This window comes from Narcine bancroftii, chromosome 1 (genome assembly GCF_036971445.1).
Source record: "Narcine bancroftii isolate sNarBan1 chromosome 1, sNarBan1.hap1, whole genome shotgun sequence".
In the NCBI taxonomy this organism is placed as follows: Eukaryota; Metazoa; Chordata; class Chondrichthyes; order Torpediniformes; family Narcinidae; genus Narcine; species Narcine bancroftii.
Window position 1 is genome coordinate 491,605,302 of NC_091469.1, and position 20,315 is coordinate 491,625,616.

General features: G+C 47.8%; 1 protein-coding gene across 1 annotated transcript in view; it reads right to left on the reverse strand.

Annotated features, from left to right (window-relative positions):
* tonsl (tonsoku-like, DNA repair protein) overlaps window positions 1-20,315 on the reverse strand; it is a 74,155-nt gene that overhangs the window by 41,465 nt on the left and 12,375 nt on the right. The window contains exons 2-7 of the mRNA XM_069915141.1: window positions 18,472-18,567; window positions 15,145-15,287; window positions 12,289-12,472; window positions 10,498-10,627; window positions 8,554-8,725; window positions 4,211-4,325 (exon numbers count right to left, since the gene is read on the reverse strand). Coding sequence (XP_069771242.1) covers window positions 4,211-4,325; window positions 8,554-8,725; window positions 10,498-10,627; window positions 12,289-12,472; window positions 15,145-15,287; window positions 18,472-18,567 — 840 coding nt within the window. The remainder of the gene's footprint in view (window positions 1-4,210; window positions 4,326-8,553; window positions 8,726-10,497; window positions 10,628-12,288; window positions 12,473-15,144; window positions 15,288-18,471; window positions 18,568-20,315) is intronic.

The window sequence follows — 20,315 nt, forward strand, 5'->3', positions numbered from 1 at the left end:
AGGAGGTGGGGTAGCTCTATTGGTAAGAAATGAAATTCAGGCGTTTGAAAGGAAAGACATTGAAAGTCTGTTTGGATAGAATTAAGAAATTGCAAAGGCATGAGGACCATAATGGGGGTCATTTACAGGCCTCCGAAAAGTAGCTTAGATATCAGTAGAAGTATAAATCAGGAATTAAGAGTGGCATGTCAAAGTGGTAGCAATACAGTAGTTATGGGGGACTTTAACATGAAGGTGGACTGGTATAATCAGACGGGGGCAGGAGCAAAAGAGACTGAGTTTATTGAATGTCTACGAGATACTTTCTTGGAGCAGCTAGTGGAGGAACCTACCAGGGGGAAGTCGATTCTGGACTTGGTGCTGTGCAGTGACGCAGAGTTAATAAGTGACCTCGATGTAGGGGAGCCATTAGGGAATAGTGACCATGGCATGGTTACTTTTGAGCTGCAATTAGAAAGGGAAAAAGAAAGGAAGTCGGAAGCATCTGTACTGCAGTTAAATAAAGGGGATTATGCAGCTATGAGGGAGGAGCTAGCCAAAATAAAATGGAAAGATACACTAGCTGGGAGGACAACTGAGGAAAAATGGCAGGTATTTTTGGACATTTTTCACAGGTTTCAGGACAAATTTATTCCAAAGTGGAGGAAAGGCTCTAGGAGATGCAAATGGCAGCCGTGGCTAACTAATGAAATCAAGTGTAATATCAAATCCAAAGGGAGTAAGTATAAGATAGTGAAGCGGAGTGGGAAGTTAGAGGATTGGGAAACCTTCAAAGAGCATCAGAGGGTAACTAAGAAAGCCATAAGAGAGGGGAAAATGAAGTACGAGAGGAAATTAGCAAATAATATAATGGAGGATAGCAAAAGCTTTTTTAAATATGTGAAGAGGAAGAAATTGGTTCGGTCTAAAATTGGTCCATTAAGAATGGAAAAGGGTAAAATTATTACCGGAAACAAGGAGATGGCTGAGGAATTTAACAAATACTTTGCATCTGTCTTCACCAAGGAGGATATAGGTTATAGTCAGTTAGTGGGTAGTGGTCATGCGGTATCAAGAGACTTGGGGAACTTTCCTGGGGAAGTAGGGGATCTAATGGACATCTGGATCCAGAAGCAGGAGGTTGTGAGTAAATTGTTGGGACCGAGGGCTGATAAAACCCCAGGGCCTGATGGGCTGCATCCCAGGGTGCTTAAAGAAGTTGCTATGGAAATTGTGGAGGCACTGGTCGACATTTTCCAAAGTTCCATAGATTCGGGGGAGGTCCCTGAGGATTGGAGAGTGGCTGATGTGGTGCCGATTTTTAAGAAGGGAGGGAGGGAGAAAACGGGAAATTATAGACCGGTCAGCCTGACGTCAGTGGTGGGGAAGATATTGGAATCTATCATAAAAGGAGTCATAGCAGAACACTTAGGCAGAAATAATAGTATAAGGGCTAGTCAGCATGGATTCCTTAAGGGTAAGTGATGCTTGACTCACCTTCTGGAATTTTTTGAGGATGTGACAAAGAGGGTGGACTTGGGAGAGCCAGTGGATGTGGTGTATTTGGACTTCCAGAAGGCCTTTGATAAGGCACCGCACGGGAGACTAGTGGGCAAGATCAGGGAGCATGGTATTGGAGGTAAGGTGCTGACATGGATAGGAAATTGGTTAAGAAATAGGAAACAAAGGGTTGGAGTAAGCGGGTCTTTTTCAGGATGGCAGCATGTGACGAGTGGATTGCCGCAGGAATCGGTATTGGGTCCTCAGTTGTTTGTAATTTATGTAAATGATTTGGATGAGGGGATTATTAATAACTTGAGCAAATTTGCAGATGACACGAAACTGGGTGGTGGTGTGGGGTGTGAGGAGGATGTCAGGAAAATGCAGAGGGACTTGGACAGGTTGGGGGTGTGGGCGGCTGAATGGAAGATGACGTGCAATGTGAGCAAATGTGAGGTTATCCATTTTGGGGGCAATAATAGGAAAGCTGAGTATTATTTAAATGGAGACAAGCTAGGGAGTGGGGAAGTGCAAATGGATCTGGGTGTACTTGTTCACCGGTCACTGAAGGCTAACATGCAGGTTCAGAAAGTTGTGAAGAAGGCAAATGGCATGTTGGCTTTCATAAAGAGGGGATTGGAGTATAGGAACAGAGACGCCCTTCTGCAGTTGTACAGGGCCCTGGTGAGACCCCACCTGGAGTATTGCGTCCAGTTCTGTTCTCCAATTTTGAGGAAGGACATACTAGCTATAGAGGGTGTGCAGCGCAGATTTACAAGGTTAGTTCCAGGGATGGCGGGGTTGACATATGCTGAAAGGCTAGAAAAACTGGACTTGTATCCGATGGAGTTTAGAAGGATGAGGGGGGACATGGTTGAGGTATACAAAATCATCAGGGGGATAGACAAGGTGAAGTCGGATTACTTGTTCCCAATGATGGGGGAGACGAGGACTAGAGGGCATAGTTTAAGAATACAGGGTAGGCCCTTTAGGACGGAGATGAGAAAACATTTTTTTACCCAGAGAAGTGTGAATCTGTGGAATGCTCTGCCACAGAGGGTGGTAGAGGCGGATTCGCTGATTATGTTCAAAAGAGAGTTAGATAAGACTCTACTGGGCAAAGGAGTTAAGGGTTATGGGGATAAGGCTGGAAAGGGGTACTGATGGTAGTGATCAGCCATGATCTGTAAAATGGCGGTGCTGGCTCGACGGGCCTACTCCAGCTCCTATTGTCTATTGTCCATCATGGATCTCCCCTCCATTTTCACACTCGCCGTAATGGCTGGGGTGCCATCGCTCCCCACCATTGCCTCTATGCATTTTCTATCTGTGATAGCTGGGGAGAAGTATCAGATTTCAGCTTCATTGTCATACATGACATCACATACAACCCTGAGATGCCTTTATCCTGCAGGCACGACAGAATTACCACTAATTAGTTGGGCAAAAAAATAAACTGTACACAGCAAACAAACAAAGATCTGTAAACAAACTGACTGTGCAATATAGAGGGAATAAAAAGAAAATCAATAAAGAGCACGAGTCAGGGTTCTTAAATAAGTCTCTGAGTTTGTCGTTGAAGAGTCTGATGGTGGAGGCGGAGCAGCTGTTCCTGAACCTGGGGGTGCGAGTCTTGTGGCACCGATACCTCTTTCCTGATGGCAGCAGCGAGAACTGAGCGTGAGCTGGGTGGTGAAGGTCTTTGATGATTGCTGCTGCTCTCTGACAACAGCTTTCCCTGTAGATGTACTCAATAGTGGGGAGGGTTTTGCCTGTGATGTCCTGGGCTGTGTCCACTACCTTTTCACTCAGGGGTTTTGGTGTTTCCATACCAGACCACGATGCAACTGGTCAGCACATTTTCTATCACACCTCTGTAGAAATTTGCCAGGTTTTCTGGTGTCATACCAAACCTCCGCAAACTCCCGAGGAAGTAGAGGCACTGACGTGCTTTCTTCACGATGCCATTGGTATGTTGGCTCCAGGACAGATCCTCCGAGATAGATTACTTAAATTTGCTCACCCTCTCCACCTCTCATCCCCAGCGCAACTTCTGTAGTGCCCAGGTCTTTCAAAAGACAGGTCTGGTATATCTACAAAAAACAAACTCAACCACTGTACAAAACAAAGTCCATAACAGTAGGGAAAACGTCTCATGTTGATTGAAGTCGTGCTGACTCAGTCCTCTTTAGAGCTCATCATCCAGTATTCTCCACATCAAAAATGCGAGTCCAAGATTTGAGTCCTTTATCCGGACGAGGATATAGAGTGATGAACAGAAATCCTTGGATTCGTCGCAAACTGTCTCCCTGGTAATCCGTCAAAGCCTTCTGAACTCCTTGAAGGTGAGGCTGAGATACCATTGAGCAAATTGGAGAAAAGATAGAAGTTCCACAGTGGAGTAAATCCACCCTGGCAAATTGCCAGCTCGTTGCTTGAACTGCGTAGTTGGACACAGCAGAGTTTTACTCTCAAGCAGAAGACTTCTGAACAAGGTCTGTCCGAGTACTCCCTCACCACACACACACAAAACCTCCTTTCCACTTAAATCCCATTTCTGCAGTTTGATTCATACATCTTTCTCCATCTTCCTGGCAGTGGAGACCATGACTGCTGTACTGCCCCTCTCCCCGACCCCCCCCCCCCCCCAAAAGCATGACACCCTCTCTGTACCACCCTTCTCACTGAGGGGCACACCCTACACTCCACACAGGGCAGGAGAGGTGCTCACCTTTCTTGAGGTACCTCCCCACGGAATCATGATCGGACTGATGCTGAGATCCCAACTTGAAGGCCTTCTTCAGCGATCGCTTGGCTGCCACAAAATCTCCGAGGATGAGCAGGACCTGGTACAGGGGAGTGACAGGGATATGGTGGTTTAACTGTTCCATCACTAGGAACTGTGGGGCAGCTCTGATTGTACTCTATTATTCACACACACCCACTTTGGGGCCACAGCTCATAAAAGTAAAAGCCTTGTTCTCTTATCACCTCTCGTAACTTAAATATTTTTTTATGTAGCTGGTAGGAGATAAGTACAGAAGCATAAGAAGGCAATTGTGAAAGCCAGGAAGGTACTGGATCTCAGGAGAAAAAGTTGATAGAATGCCTGTGGGATGGCCTTCTGGAGCAACTTGTCAATCAGCCCATGAGTAGATCAGTGGTTTTGGATTGTGTGGTGTGTAATGAACTTGAGGTGTTTAGGGATTTAAAGGTTATGGAACCCTTAGGATCATAATATGACTGAGTTCAGTTTCAAATATGAAAAGGAAAAGCTGATATCAGGTGTGTCAATACAGGTACACAATCCTTTATCCAGACCTAAAATCCTGAAAGCTCTGGCAAGGGGGGGCAGGAGGAAGAGACAGCAGTGCGACTCAGATGGGCGGGGGGGGGGGGGGGGTGAGATGGCAGCGCAACTCGGGTAGGCGAGGGGGAGAGACGGCAGTGCGACTAGAAGGGGGTGGGAGTGAATAAGGCAGAACAATTTGGGTGGGCTTAAATCTGGGGCTTTTGTTCGGAAATCTGGAAAAATCTGAAATTCGGAACACACTGTCCCCCAAGGGTTCCGGATAAAGGATTGTGTATCTGCTTTTCAGTGGAACAGAGGGAATTACAGTGGGATGAGAGAGGAACTGGCCCAAGTTGACTGGAAAAGTGAGCTAGATGGAGGGACGGCAGAGCAGAATTGGATGATATTTCTACAAGAAATAAAGAAAGCGTAGGATAGATATATTCCAAGAAAAAAGGAAAATTATGAATGGAAAAATGGCAAAAACGTGGCTTATGAGAGGTTAAGGGAAAATAAAAGCAAAAGGGAGGGGAGACAGGAAGCAAAAATTAGTGGGAAACTTTTAAAAACACAGAAAGAGACAAAGAAAGTTGTTAGGAAAGAAAAGTTGAATTATGAAAGGAAGTTGGCAAATAACGAACAAAAGGATCCAAAGAGTTTTTAAAATATATAAAGAGTAAAAGAGAGACACGGATAGACCAATTGAAAATGATGCTGGAGAAATTATCATGGGTAACAAAGAGATGGCAGACGAACTAAATGACTATTTTGCCTCATCCTTCACTAAGGAAGACAATAGCCATATACCTGATATTTAGCGGGAATAGAATTAAGTTCAGCCAGGATTACTACAGAGAGAGAGCTTAGTAAGGTGAATGGACTAAAGACAGATAAGTCTCCCAGGCCAGATGAGGGGCACCCAAGGGTTCTGAAGGAGGTGGCTTTGGAGATTGTGGAGGCATTGGAATTGATTCTCAATATATTTCAATAGACTCTGGCATGGTTCCTGAGGATTGGAAGGTCACAAATGTAGTTCTGCTGTTTAAGAAAGGAGGGAGGCAGAAAAAAAGGAAATTATAGGCCTATTAGTCTGATATCGGTAGTTGGAAAGTTATTGAGGAGTCGATCCTCAAGGACAAAGTTACGAAATATCTGGAGGTGCATGACATGAAAGGTCCAAGCCAGTATGGGTTCATTAAGGGAAGATCCTGCCTGACCAACCTATTGGAAATTTTGAGGAAACCTCAAGAAGGATGGACAAGGGAGAAGCTGTGAATGTTCAAAAGGCCTTCGACAAAGAGGCTGCTTAATGAGATGAGAGCCCATGGAATTCCAGGAAAGATTAGATTGGATGGAACATTGGCTGACAGGCAGAAAGCAAAGGGTGCGAATAAAGAGATCCTTTTCTGGTTGGTTGCCGGTGACTAGTGGTGTCTGCAGGGGTCGGTGTTGCAGCGGCTTCTTTTTACAATGTATATTGATGATTTAGATTATGGACTGAATGATTTTGTAGCCAAGTTTGCAGATGTCACCAAGATGGGTGGTGGAGTAGGAAGTGTTGAAGAAACTGAAACATTGCACGGAGACTTAGACAGATTAGGAGAGAGGGGAAAGGAATGGCAGATGAGATCCAATGTTGAGAAATGTACGATTGTACACTTTGGAAGAGGAAATAAACAGGCAGATTATTATTTGGATGGGGAGAAAATTCAAAATTCAGAAGTGCAAAGGGACTTGGGGGTCCTTGTGCAGGATAACCTAAAGGTTAACCACCAGGTTGGATCGGTGGTAAAGAAAACGAATGCCATGTTGGGATTTGTTCCAAAGGGAATAGTGTACAAGAGTAAAGAGGTTTTGATGAGGCTCCATGGAGCACTGGTGAGTCCTTATTTGGAGAAATGAGAGCAGTTTTGGGCCCCTTATCTTAGAAAGGATGTAATGATTTTGGGAGAAAGTACAGAGAAGATTTACCAGGCTGATTCCTGGAATGCAGGGGCTAACATCGAGGAACGTTTAGTGGCTCTTGGACTGTACTCAAAGGAATACAGAAGAATGAGAGGGGATCTCATTGAAACATTTCAAATGCTGAAAGGATTGGACAGATGTGAAAAAGATGTTTCCCTTGGTGGGTGAATCCAGGACAAAAGGACACAGTCTTAGAATTAAAAGGTACCCATTTAAAACAGAGATGAAAGGAAATTTATTTAGCCAGAGGGGCGTAGATTTGTGGAATTCGCTGTCACATACAGCTGTGGAGGCCCGATCACTGGGGGAGTTTAAGGAGGAGATTGAAAGATATCTAATTAGTCAAGGTATCAAGGATATGGGGGGAAGGCCAGAACTTTGGATGAGATGTGAGAACAGTTTAGTTCAGGGAGGATTTTCAGAGCAGACTTGATGGGCTGAATGGCCTACTTCTGTTCCTTTATCTTGTGAAACCAAAACGTGACTTCTTCACAGAAAAGGAGGCCCATAAACTGTCTGTGGGGGGGGGGGGGGGGGGTCCATAGGCTAAAAAAAAGGTTGAGAATGGCTGCTCTGCACCGATGCATATCGCTGCTCGTGACGCACCTCCTTCTGATATCAACCAGACAGAAACTTCCCTGCCTGTAGAACTGATCCACTCAGCCTGACCTCCACTTCAACACCTCAAACCAGCCGAGTTCCTTGATTCTGTCTCACTCACAACTCTGCCTGCACAAGCAACAAACATTTGGAAAGGGCAGGGAGCCATGGATTAGGTCAGAGCTGGAGACGTGGGAGTAGTTCTGAACCCCACCCTCTGGGAAGGACGTGATTCAATTGGAAAGTGCAGACCATTCACCAAGGTAAAGAAAAGACTACGCCACTGCTGGGACGGAACTGTGGAGAGCAGGGAGTGGAGACACAGCACTCCCCTGTGGGCTTCTGCTGCCCAGCCCAATGGCTCTGTACAGGCTTTAAATGGTCTGTTAAAGGAGCTGATGGCTTTTTTATTTTTAAAATCCTGCAACTGGGGGATCCGGCTGCAAGATGGCAGCGCCTCTTTTCAACAGAGGGCTCGAGGGGTTACAGACTCAGGAGGAGAATCAGGTGGGCACAGAGCAGCAGTTATGGGGAGAACAACCCCCCCTTCCCACTGAGAAGGAGAAACAGAGGAGACAACCCCAAGGACAGTGACTAAGGTGGCAGACCAGCGAGGGGCTCTAGAGGTGAAGGGCGCATGCAGGGGTCGAGCTGTTGGTGATTTTCCGGTGAGGAACCCCCACAGGTCACGGTCTGCTGGCAACTGGAGATTAAAAGAGGCACCAGGCTGCAGGATGCTGGAAACTGGCTCATGGGAACCAGGATTCCAGAGGATGCTGAGGGCAAGAAGGGCTGCCGAAGGGACCTGGGCACTGAAGGCTTCCTGATTGTGTTGGAGGTTTGAAGCTGGAGCTGGAGCCAAATCCACAGACACTCAGTGACTCTGAAGGGGACTCTCTTGCTTCTCTTTCTCTGACTGTAAGGGGCGCCAGGCAATGCTAATGGTGACCCTTTGTCTGCTTTGTGGCAGACTAAATGCAATTTAGTGTAATATTACATTTCAGTGTTATTAATGACAATAAATATTATCTCATCGAACACTGCTGGACGGAGTCAGGAGGGTTGAAATGGTCATGTTTCAGTTTGGGACCCCATCCCTGACACACATTCATCCCCCTCAGATGAGGCCCAGGGCACTCTGCTTTGTTGAGTCCCCATTGACTAACACTCCTCCATGGTACCACCCACAACCCGTTTGCATCCCCTCCCTCACTCACCTGACCAATGTTGCTGAAACACTCGCTCTCCATGAACTTCTCCTTCATCTTCCTGGCGCACTCCTTGGCTGCCTCGAAGCCGCGGACAGCCCTGGTGTGCTCGCCCAGGCGGAAGTGGATGCACCCCAGGTTGTAGTTGGCCCGGTACAGGTCTTCGTACAACTTGTTCTGTCTGTGGGGGGTGGGGGGGGGGAAACATGAGATACATTCAATGTGGGTGAGGGGCAGAATGACCTCATTCTGGGCTGTCATTCAGTTCGCTGGCCAGTCCAAGAACTGCAGATTTCACGGCTGGGGGTCTCGAAGTGCGTGCCCCGAGCCACACTGCCCAGCTGCAGGCAGTGGGGACACTCAGCTGAGCCTTCAGAAAAGGAGAAATCACACAGGATCTCTGCTGCTGTGCAGCAGTTGTACATCATGCTCCTGATGTATGATGGGAGAGCAGTGGGATGAGGTTTAACCAGTGCAAGTGCAGGACTAGGTGCACATTCCCCCATCGTAGGAAGGGGAGTGTGCGGGGTGTTTAACCCACATAGTACAGGACTAGGCGCATCTTACCCCCAACGCAGAATGGAAGGGTTTAACCCGTGGTAGTACAGGACCAGGTGCACATTCCCCCAACTTGGGAATGGGAGGGTTTAACCCTCCCATAAAGGACTGGGCCTATCTTCCCTCAACATGGGATGGGTTGGGGAAGGGGGGTGGAACGGAGGGAGAATTTAACCTGTGCTAGCACAGGACCAGCCGTCTTTCCCCAATGTAGTAAGACGCATGGAACACTGGGAATGGTATGTGAGTGAGGCACCAGGTGAGAGGTCAGTAGAGACACCACCTGACCTGTCTAGTGCTCATTAAACCTTGCTGCCAATTTCTGGGTAACCCTATGCCACTGTGACCTGCTCGGATATGCAGGAACTACAGAAGGATGCAGCTGGCTGATGGGATTGACAAAAGGTGGCTGGACCCCAACAGAAAGTCAGCTTCAGCCGTGCAGACAGACTCTGACCCGGCTCCTTCACCTCCTGTTGTCCGATTGACCACTGGTTTTCTCCCACCCTTTGCATCGGTGGGCTGCTGGGAGGGGTGACAGGGTGTGGCAGAATGTACTTGGTCACAGAATCACCCAGAGTTGAAGGGGTGTTTGGCCCAACCTGCACATGCTGACCAAAATGTCCCACCCACACTGGTCCGCACCTGCCTGCGCTTGGCCCATATCTCTCCAAATCCATCCAACCCATGTATCCATCCAAAGGTTTCTTTAACATTGCAACAGGTATTGTCTGTCTGTGTATGTTATGTCTGGTTGTGTGTCTGAGTGATTTGTACCGAGGACTGTTAAACACTGTTTTATCAAGTTGAACTTGATGGCAGTGAACATGACTTGACTAGTGCCTGCCTCATCCCCCTCCTCCGGCAGCCTGTTTCACACACCCACTACACTGTGAGAAAAAAAATTACTCCTCAGGGTCCTGTTAAATCTCCCCCCGCCGCTCCCCCCACCCCCACAACCTTAAACCTGCGTCCTCTGGTTATTGATCTCCCTGCTCTGGGCAAAAGACTGTGTGTTCACCCAATCTATTCCTCTCCTGATGTGGTACACGTCTGTGAGATCACCCCTCATCCTCCGACGCTCCACTTCTCCCTGCAGCTCAGGCCCCCGAGTCCTGGCAACATCCTCTGCACCTTCTCCAGCTTGACCACATCTTTCCTGTAGCATGGTGACCAAAACTGAACACCACCTTAAACCCAACAGAACAGTGGTGCCCATAGGCTCATGCAAGATCATGTCATCCACTTGCCCCCTGCCCCCTCTTCATTTCCCAACACGAGATCGAGCAGTAAAGCAGCCCTTTTGTATCTGGGTGTCTCAGTGAGAGAGCGGTGGGAAGGGATTAGCCCCAGTCCTCATACCCACAGGGCGCAAAGTCAGTGTCCACAACTCACTCCGCGATGTAGATGCTCTTGCGGATGTAGCGGTTGCATCTGAGCGGATCCTTCATGACATCGAAGAGGAAACCCAGGTTCAGGTAGAGCCGGGCTCGCATTTCGCTTAGCTCATGTTGGGACACTTTACCTGCCAAACAGAACAAGCAGCGTCACAGGTGGGCAGGGCGAAAAGATGGGGCTGCCTTTGACCAGTTGGGGCACTGAGCACACAAACAAGCAGGCTATGATGCAGGCGCACCAAAGTTAGGGCATACCGAACCTGGAGCATCAAGGAGAAGTGATAGGTCAGAGGCGGCAATTCAGAGCAAGAAACAAGTTGCTGTAGCAACTCAGTGGGTCAGGCAGCATCTGTGGAGGCTGACAAGGGAAGGCTTCGAGAGAGTTGCCAGGCAGAGTGGAATTCCAAATAGAAATTCTGCCTGGCCCGCCCGCAGGAAAAAGAATCTTGGGATTGTCTATGATGTCGTGTATGTTCTCTGACAATCAATCTGAATTTTGAACTTCAGGAGGCAGTGGAAGGAGAAACAATATCTACACTTAAGAGGTGTTTAAACAGACAGGGGACAAGGGTACTGTCAGATGGGATCAGTGGGATTGGCATTACGGTCATTGCAGACATTCTAGAGAAAGCGACTGAACACTGCTATGGCCAGAGGCAGATTTATTCAGTCAAGGATGATGGCTAGGGGAGGATCAAGGCCGGACAGAAACCAAGCAGATGATCTGAACAGCATTAGCCATCCACGGTGTAGGGAGCCAAGGAATGCACCTAATGCAGCATTCATCTTAGCTGCTCTCTCACTGGGTGGGCACAGTGGGTCAGGGAGGAGATCAGTTGTGAACCCAGTTCTGAGAAGGGGGAGCTGTGGCCGTGAAGGAAGAGATGTCACATCTGTAAGGAGTCTGGAGCCTCAGGGAAGTAGATCGAGGCACGTCTGAGAACGTGCTCGCTGCGTCCTCAAGAGTGTGACCCTATCTCCTCCCTCACCACTGGCACAGCAGGTAGTGTCGCTGTTTTACAGCACCCAGGTTCGACTCGACCTCCGGCACTGTCTGTGTGGAGTTTGTGGATTCTCCCCATGACTGCGTGGGTTTCTCCCGGGTTATCCCCAGTGTGTGGGAAAGTGGCAGAACATGGGGGGTTGTTGATGGGAAGGAGGGGAGAACGTGCCTCAGGGAAACTAGTGGGGGAATGGGGTTGTCCTGGGAACTGGCACAGACTTGATAGGTCGAAAAACACCCTTCTGTTGTAAGGAAACATGTATGATTGGATTTGGTCGGCTGGGAGAGTTTCACACAACAGCCGGGGTACGAACAGGAAACCCAGACCCATGACCAGTTTAATCACCCAATCCAGACGGCAAAGAATTTTGCGACATCCTGTGCGGATTGAACTGTTTACTGTCAGGTATACCAGAACAAGTAAAAAGCTTTGTTTTGCATGCTATCCAGGCAAGTCAGCATGGCTTTGTGAGGGGAAGGTCGTGCCTCACAAGCCTGATTTAGGTTATTGAGGAAGTGACAAATGAAATTGATAAGGGTAGGGCAGTATATGTGGTGCTTTTGGACTGCAGTAAGGCATTTGACAAGGTCTCCCATGTAGACTCTTCCCCTCCCCACAACCTCTCCTCTCGGCAATCCTGTCACCACCTCCCTCTCTTGGGCGATCCCATCACCAACTCCCCCACCCTTCCCCACACCCTTGGGCCATCCCGTTACCTTCACCCTGAATTGGGAGTGGATGGGGAGGAAACGAGAGCACCCATTTCCGATGTTCCCTCTCCCTACCTTCTAGTTTGTTGTCAACGATAGCCAGGCTCTTCCGGAAAGCATTCTCTGCTTGCTGCAGAGACTCGCCTGACTGGTCGGTCTCGTGAATGAAGAGGTAGGTACGGCCAATGGTGGCCCAGGCTCGCTGCTCCTCCACATCATTGGTCATGGAACACGCCAGCCTCAGGTGCTTGCGCTGGTGCTGTGGAGGAATGCGGAGATCTCACACTGGCTGTTAGCGGCCATAGGACGATGCCAAAGTCTGGCACAACCTCTCCTGCATCAGGTCTACTTTCCTGCTCCTGTCCCAGGGAGATGACAGCACTTCGCAATGGCAGATTCTTTCCTTCTACCTTCAATCCAGAGCTGTGTAGCTTCTGGGAAGTAGTTATTCACAAAAGGGATCACGGAGCTACCAGCCCACTTGGCCATGAGCTTAACCATAGTGTTGAAACTGGCCATCTGGCCCAATGCATTCATTCTTGGCCAAGTTGCTCTTTCAAGAACATTACAGCACAGTACAGGCTCACAAAGTTATGCCAACCTATGCAGACTTACTCTCCACAATCATAAATCGAAGTACTGAATATAGGAATTGAGGTGTTATCGTGAAGTTGTATAAATTAATGGTGAGAAAGGACGTACACGGTAAATGATAGAGCACTGAGGAGTGCAGTCAAACAGAGGGACCTGGGAATTCAGATACATAATTCCCTGAAAGTGGGGTCACAGGTGGACAGGGATGTAAAGAGAGCTTTTGGCATCTTGCCCTTCATAAATCAAAGCATTGAGTACAGGAGCTGGGATGTTATGGTCAAGTTGTATAAGACATTGGTGAGGCCAAATTTGGAGTTTTGTGTGCAATTTTGGTCACCGAACTGCAGGAAAGATATCAAGATAGAAAGAGTGCAGAGAAGATTTACTAGGATGTTGCCCGGACTCCAGGAACTGAGTTACAGGGAAAGGTTAAACAGGTTAGGACTTTGTTACTGGAATGTAGAAGAATGAGGGATATTTGACAGAGGTATTTAAACTTATGTGGGTATAGATAGATTAAATGTAGGTCGGCTTTTTCCACTGAGGGTAGATGAGATATAAACCAGAGGACTGGGTTAAGGGTGAAAGGGGAAAAGTTTAGGGGGAATATGAGGGGGGATTTCTTCACACAGAAAGTGGTGGGAGTGTGGAACGAGCTGCCAGCTGAAGTGGTGAATGCAGGCTGAATTTTAACATTTAAGAAGAATTTGGACAGGTACATGGATGGGAGAGATATGGAGAGCTATGGACTGGGTGCAGGTCAGTGGGACAAGGCACAATAATAGTTTGGCTCAGATTAGAAAGGCCGAACAGCCTGTTTCTGTGCTGTACTGCTCCATGATTCTTAACACCACCCCTGGCAATCCATTCCAGGTACCCACCACTCCCTGTAAAAAAACCCTGCCTCTGACATCTCTCCAAAACTTTCCTCACATCATCTTAAAATTGTATATGCATTTGTTGCCCAAGGAATAAGGTGCTGGGTGTCCACCCTATCTTTCTATGTCTCCTATATTCTCATACATCTATATTGTCACCTCTTATCCTTCATGACTCCAAAAACAAAAGCCCCAGCCAACCTTGCTTCATAAGGCACGCTCTCCAATCCAGGCAACATCCTGGTCAATCTCCTCCGCACCCTTTCCAAAGCATCTACATCCTTCCTGTAATGAGATGAACAGAACTAAATGCTGTGCTCCAAGTGTGATCCAAACGGAGATTTATAGAGCTGCAAATATTACCTCATGTCTCTTGAACAAAGGCCAGCATAAAAGGGGGAGCCTTTTTAAACCACCCTATCAATCTGCACGACAATCTTGACAATCTATGGGCCTGGACCCCAAGGTCCCTCTACACTGTCAAGAATCTGCCCATTATACTCTGTCTTCAAGTTTAACCTTCCAAGGTGCATCATAAATTAGTCCCACGGCCATTATCTTTCTTTCTGATCCACATCCTGTCCAAATGTCTTTCATACATTATATCACTTCTGGCAGCTGGTTCCACGTTCCCACATCATTTTCCCCTCTGTTCCCCTTTAAGTTTTTCTCCTCTCTTTAAAAACCGATGCCTTCCAGTTTTAGATTACCCTGTCCTGGGGAAAAAGACTGACTATTCATCCAATCCATGCCCCTCATTACATGGAGCACCCCATGGCCTCATTTTCTCCAAGGGCAGCATGGTTTGCGTGGGGGGTAGCGCGACGCTCTTACAACGCCAGTGACCTGGGTTCAAATCCGGCACTCCCCGTGTCTGCATGGGTTTCCTCCCACCCTCCAAAAATGTACAGGGGTTGTAGGCAGTAATTGGATGTGATTGGGCAGCATGGGCTCGTAGGCCAGAAGGGCCTGTGACTGTTCTATGTGTGTATATATCTAAAGAGAAAACCATTCCAGCCTCTCCTTGCAGTCCAAGCCCTCCAGTCCCAGCAACATCCTCATGAAACCTGCTGTTGAGGGGCAGAGCAGGCAAGGGGAATGGGCTGGGGGGTGGAAAGAGCAACAGCTGGCTCCTACTTCTGTTGTTTCCTCAGGGAGGGGGAGGATAAAGGCAGCAAAGCTGCTCTCAGGTGGGGACTGAGTGAGTTGGGTGGGAGTGTGCCACTGTTCAGTGCCAACTCCACTTTGCCAGTCCCCCTGCCTGCCTTGGAATAACTAGCTGTGCTCGAGACGTCACAAGTTGCTCCGGACACCATGGGCTTCCAAGAGCAGAGATTGGGGAACACCCCCCAAAATGTCACTCGTTTCTCTCCCCACAGTTGCTGCCCGAGAATTCCCAGCGCTTCCTGTCGCCTGTAAAGCATTTTTACCAGATTCCCAGGCAGCAAGCCACCCCTACCTCCAGCGCGGCTGTATAGCTTCCCATCTCCGCCAGGCATTCCCCGATCTTCCGGTTAGCAACCGCACAGCCAATCACATCATCCAGCACTTCCGACAGATGCAGCTCTTGTTTGTGTTCCTCGATGGCCTTCTGGAATTCTCCTGGTGAGAAGGGGCGAGTTACAGAAGAGAAGGAGAATGTTAAGGGTCAAGCAATCGGCTTAAAACACCATGCATTGCAGCACAGGCCATTCATCCCAACCTGCCCATGCTGACCAACTTGTCTACCGGAGATAGTCCCATTTGCTCACATCCCTCAAAACCTTTCTGTTCTGTGGATCTGTTGAAATGTCTTTAAAACATTACAATTGTCCCCACCTCCTCAGGCAGCTCATTCCACATATGCACCATCCTCTGTGTGAAGAAGGTGCCTCTCAGGCCCCCTTTAAATCTTTCCACCCCAACCTTAAACCTAAGCCTCTCTGTCCCTGGGATAAAGGATGCCACCATTCACCTTATCAATGTCCCTCATAATTTTAGAAACCTTGATAGGTACCCACCTCAGCCTCCTAAGCTGCAAGGAGGAATGACCCAGCCTCACAGTTAGTGCAACGCTATTACAGCGCCAATGATCGGGTCCAGGACTCGAATCTTGCGCTGTCTGTAAGGAGTTTGTACGTTCTCCCTGTGTCCGTGTGGGTTTTCCCTAGGGGCTCTGGTTTTCTCCCACACTCCAAAACGTACCAGAGGTTGTAGGTTAATTGTGTGTGATTGGGCGCCATGGGCTCGTGGGCCAAAAGGGCCTGATACCGTGCTGTTTGTCTAAATTACAATTTTAAAAAAAACTGCAGTCCTGGTAACAGTCTTGTGAATGTTTGCTGCATCCTTTCCAGCTTAATGCTACTTTTCCCAAAGCAATTAACTATCACCGCACACAGTACTCCAAATGCTGTCTCTCCTCTTCTTATAGAGTTGTGACACGCCCTCCCTACTCCTGTACTCAGTGCCTTTACCGACGAAGGCAAGTGTGCCACATGCCTTTTTCATCATCCCATCCTATCTCCTTCATTGCTATCTTTAAGGAACAATGAAAATAGGGTGGCAGATAATGTAGGAGTTAGCGCAACAATGTTACAGCGCTAGCGACCGGGGTTCGAATCCCACGCTGTCTGAAAGGAGTTTGTATGTCTTCTCTGTGTCTGCTTGGGTTTTCCATGGGGGCTTCAGTTCTCTCCCACCTTTCAAAATGTACCGCGGATTGTAAGTTAATTGGGCGCCACAGGCTTGTGGGCCAAAATGGCTTGCTACCGTGCTGCGTGTCCAAATTTTTAAAAAAAAGTGTACCTGTAGCCCTAGATCTAGAACACCCTCCAGGGTCCCACCTATACTGTGCAAGTCCTGCCTCAGTTTACCTCACTAAAAGTGGCAAGACTGGTGATTGGTAAGCTTGCCTTCATTGGACAGGGCACTGTGTACAGGAAGGCTTGACACAGCTAAAAAAAATGGGTTTGGCCGGACTTTGAACAGTGTGTGTGATTCTGGTCATCCCATTACAGGAAGGGCCCAGTAAAGATTTGCCAGGCTGTTGCCTGGTTTAGAGATTTACCAGGCTGTTGCCTGGTTTAGAGATTTACCAGGCCTGTTGCCTGGTTTAGAGATTTGCCAGGCTGTTGCCTGGTTTAGAGATTTGCCAGGCTGTTGTCTGGTTTAGAGATGTGCCAGGCTGTTGTCTGGTTTAGAGATTTACCAGGCTGTTGCCTGGTTTAGAGATTTGCCAGGCTGTTGTCTGGTTTAGAGATGTGCCAGGCTGTTGTCTGGTTTAGAGATTTACCAGGCTGTTGCCTGGTTTAGAGATTTGCCAGGCTGTTGTCTGGTTTAGAGATTTACCAGGCTGTTGTCTGGTTTAGAGATTTACCAGGCTGTTGCCTGGTTTAGAGATTTACCAGGCTGTTGCCTGGTTTAGAGATTTACCAGGCCTGTTGCCTGGTTTAGAGATTTGCCAGGCTGTTGCCTGGTTTAGAGATTTACCAGGCTGTTGTCTGGTTTAGAGATGTGCCAGGCTGTTGTCTGGTTTAGAGATTTACCAGGCTGTGGCCTGGTTTAGAGATTTGCCAGGCTGTTGTCTGGTTTAGAGATTTACCAGGTTGTTGCCTGGTTTAGAGATTTGCCAGGCTGTTGTCTGGTTTAGAGATTTGCCAGGCTGTTGTCTGGTTTAGAGATTTACCAGGCTGTTGTCTGGTTTAGAGATTTACCAGGCTGTTGTCTGGTTTAGAGATTTGCCAGGCTGTTGTCTGGTTTAGAGATTTGCCAGGCTGTTGTCTGGTTTAGAGATTTGCCAGGCTGTTGTCTGGTTTAGAGATTTACCAGGCTGTTGCCTGGTTTAGAGATTTGCCAGGATGTTGTCTGGTTTAGAGATTTACCAGGCTGTTGTCTGGTTTAGTGATTTGCCAGGCTGTTGTCTGGTTTAGAGATTTGCCAGGCTGTTGTCTGGTTTAGAGATTTACCAGGCTGTTGTCTGGTTTAGAGATTTGCCAGGCTGTTCCCTGGTTTAGAGATTTACCAGGCTGTTGTTTGGTTTAGAGATTTACCAGGCTGTTGTCTGGTTTAGAGATTTACCAGGCTGTTGTCTGGTTTAGAGATTTACCAGGCTGTTGCCTGGTTTAGAGATTTGCCAGGCTATTGTCTGGTTTAGAGATTTACCAGGCTGTTGCCTGGTTTAGAGATTTACTAGGCTGTTGTCTGGTTTAGAGATTTACCAGGCTGTTGCCTGGTTTAGAGATTTGCCAGGCTGTTGTCTGGTTTAGGGACTTACCAGGCTGTTGCCTGGTTTAGAGGGGATGGGCAATTTAGAGGGATTGAGCAAATTTCGGTTGTTTTCAGAGGCTGAGAGGAACTTTACCGAAGTTTATAAAATCATGTGGATCATAGAAGGTTTAAACAGACATACTCCTTTTCCCAGGTTACTTGGTTCAAGGTGAATGGTTTAAAAGGGAACCTGTGGGGGGTGGGGGGGGGAAACCTTGTTCACATTGTGGTGGGTGGAGGATCTGCCCAAGGAAGAGGTGGATGTGTGTACAATGTGACACTCAAAGGGCTTTTACACAGGATTCAGAGTAGAAAAGGTTGATGGGCCAAACACAGGCAAATGAGATTGGCTCAGGAAGCATTGAGGTTTCTTTTCTGTACAGCTCAATGACACATTGTGGGGCAGCCACTCAATTTCCCTCCCCCCATTCTTCACCCCCAGCCACTCCAACCCCTCCTGCTGAGCTCTTACTAACCTCGAGCTGTGTGAGCCCTACTGTCGCACCCCCACCTGACTGAGCTCGCAGTTACCATGACCCACCTTGTTTTGCTAGCCATTCTCCCAGCTGGTTGCACAGACTGGCTTCCTCTCTCAGGTTGTGGCTTTTCTGGGCTTTTAACTTGGCCTTCTCAAGGTCTGCAAACAGGTACACAGAGTCAGGAGTCATTCGGTCCATCAAGTTCATGCTGAATCTCCATGCAACAATCCAAGCAAATCCAATCTCTGTTTGAATTTTACATTCGATTTAGCTTGACCCTCTCAAGCCTGCAGTGATGCAGAGTTGGGAGCCACACCACTGGAGGTCATTTGTCCAATTGGTCCAATACGGCTCTCTGTACAGCAATCCATCCTTTTCTCCCATCTCCCTGAACACATGCCCCTGCCCTTGCAATTCCCGCCAGTCTCTGCTCAGATACCCCTAAATCTCTTACCCCTGACCCTAAAATCTATGCTTTGTTGTTTGTCGATCTCTGATAAGGGTATCCTGTCGTCTATCCCATTTGCACCATTCATTTCATACTCAATCAAGTTCCATCCCAATCTCATCCACTCCAGGGAAAACAGATCCAGAGAGCAGAATCATCCCATCCTGGTGAACTCCTCTCCAGCACCATCACTGTCCCTGTAGCAGGGTGGGTAGAACTCCACGCATAATTCCAGCTGAGGTGAGACTAAGACTTTCAATACAGATAGACCCTGACTTACAATCTCCCGATATTTCAAAGATCCAATAGACTGAATCAGGTACTTTCGGATACAAGTTACGACATTTCCCTGCACTTGCGGAAACATGGCACAGTTTTGTAATTTTTTTGCCAGTTTAATTTGTGTTCTAATAAATGTTTTCAGTGTTTAAAAATAAATGACAGTTGTGTAAATTGCAGCAACTTTTCTTCAGTTTATTGTGTTGCATAAGGTTTTCAGCGTTTAAATTAAATTTAAATTAAAAAATAGTAGAGTACGTATTGTTTCAACTTACGATAATTTCAACTTACGATGCGAGTCCCGGAACGGAACCCTGTCGTAAGTAGGGGTCTACCTGTAGCTGGAGCCTACCCTGCCCCGACGGTTGCCTCCAAGCCACTTTATCTACTTGCACTGTCCCTTTCAAGGATTTAGAACAGGGGTGGCCAACCTTTTAATTTTTAATTTAAACATACAGCACAGTAACAGGCCATTTTGGCCCACGAGTCCATCCTGGGGGGGGGGGGGGGTAGGTTAATTGGTAGCATGGTCTCATGGGCCGAAATGGTCTGTTACCGTGCTGTATGTCTAATTAAAAATTAAAAGGTTGGCCACTCCTGATTAGGAATATGGAATATTACAGCACAGGCTCTTCGGTCCATATGTCATACTGACCTCTGTAAACTTACTCCACACCCTTCACACCTCACACCCATAGCCCTCTATTTTTCTTCCACTCATGTGCCCAAGTCATTTAAATGTTCCAATTATATCAGCCTCCACCACCACCCCCAGCAATGGATTCCAGACTCTCACCACCCTCTATTCTCTGATATCCAAAACCAAGAAGCTGATTGTTGACTTCAGGAAGGAAAACCAGAGGTGTACGATCCAGTGTTCATTGGGGGATCAGAGGTGAGGAAATTTAAGTTCTTGGGAGCCACTTCCTCGGAGGATCTTTCCTGGACCAAACGCACCAAAGGCATTGTGAAGAAAGCAGGTCAGCACCTCTACTTCCTCAGGAGTTTGCACAGGTTTGGCGTAACATTGGAAACCCTGGCAAATTTCTACAGGTATGTGGTGGAAAGTGTGCTGACCGGCTGCATCATGGTCTGGTAGGGGGACACCAATACCCGAGTGTAAAGCCCTCCAAAAGGTTGTGGACACAGGACATCACAGGCAAAAACATCTACAAGGAA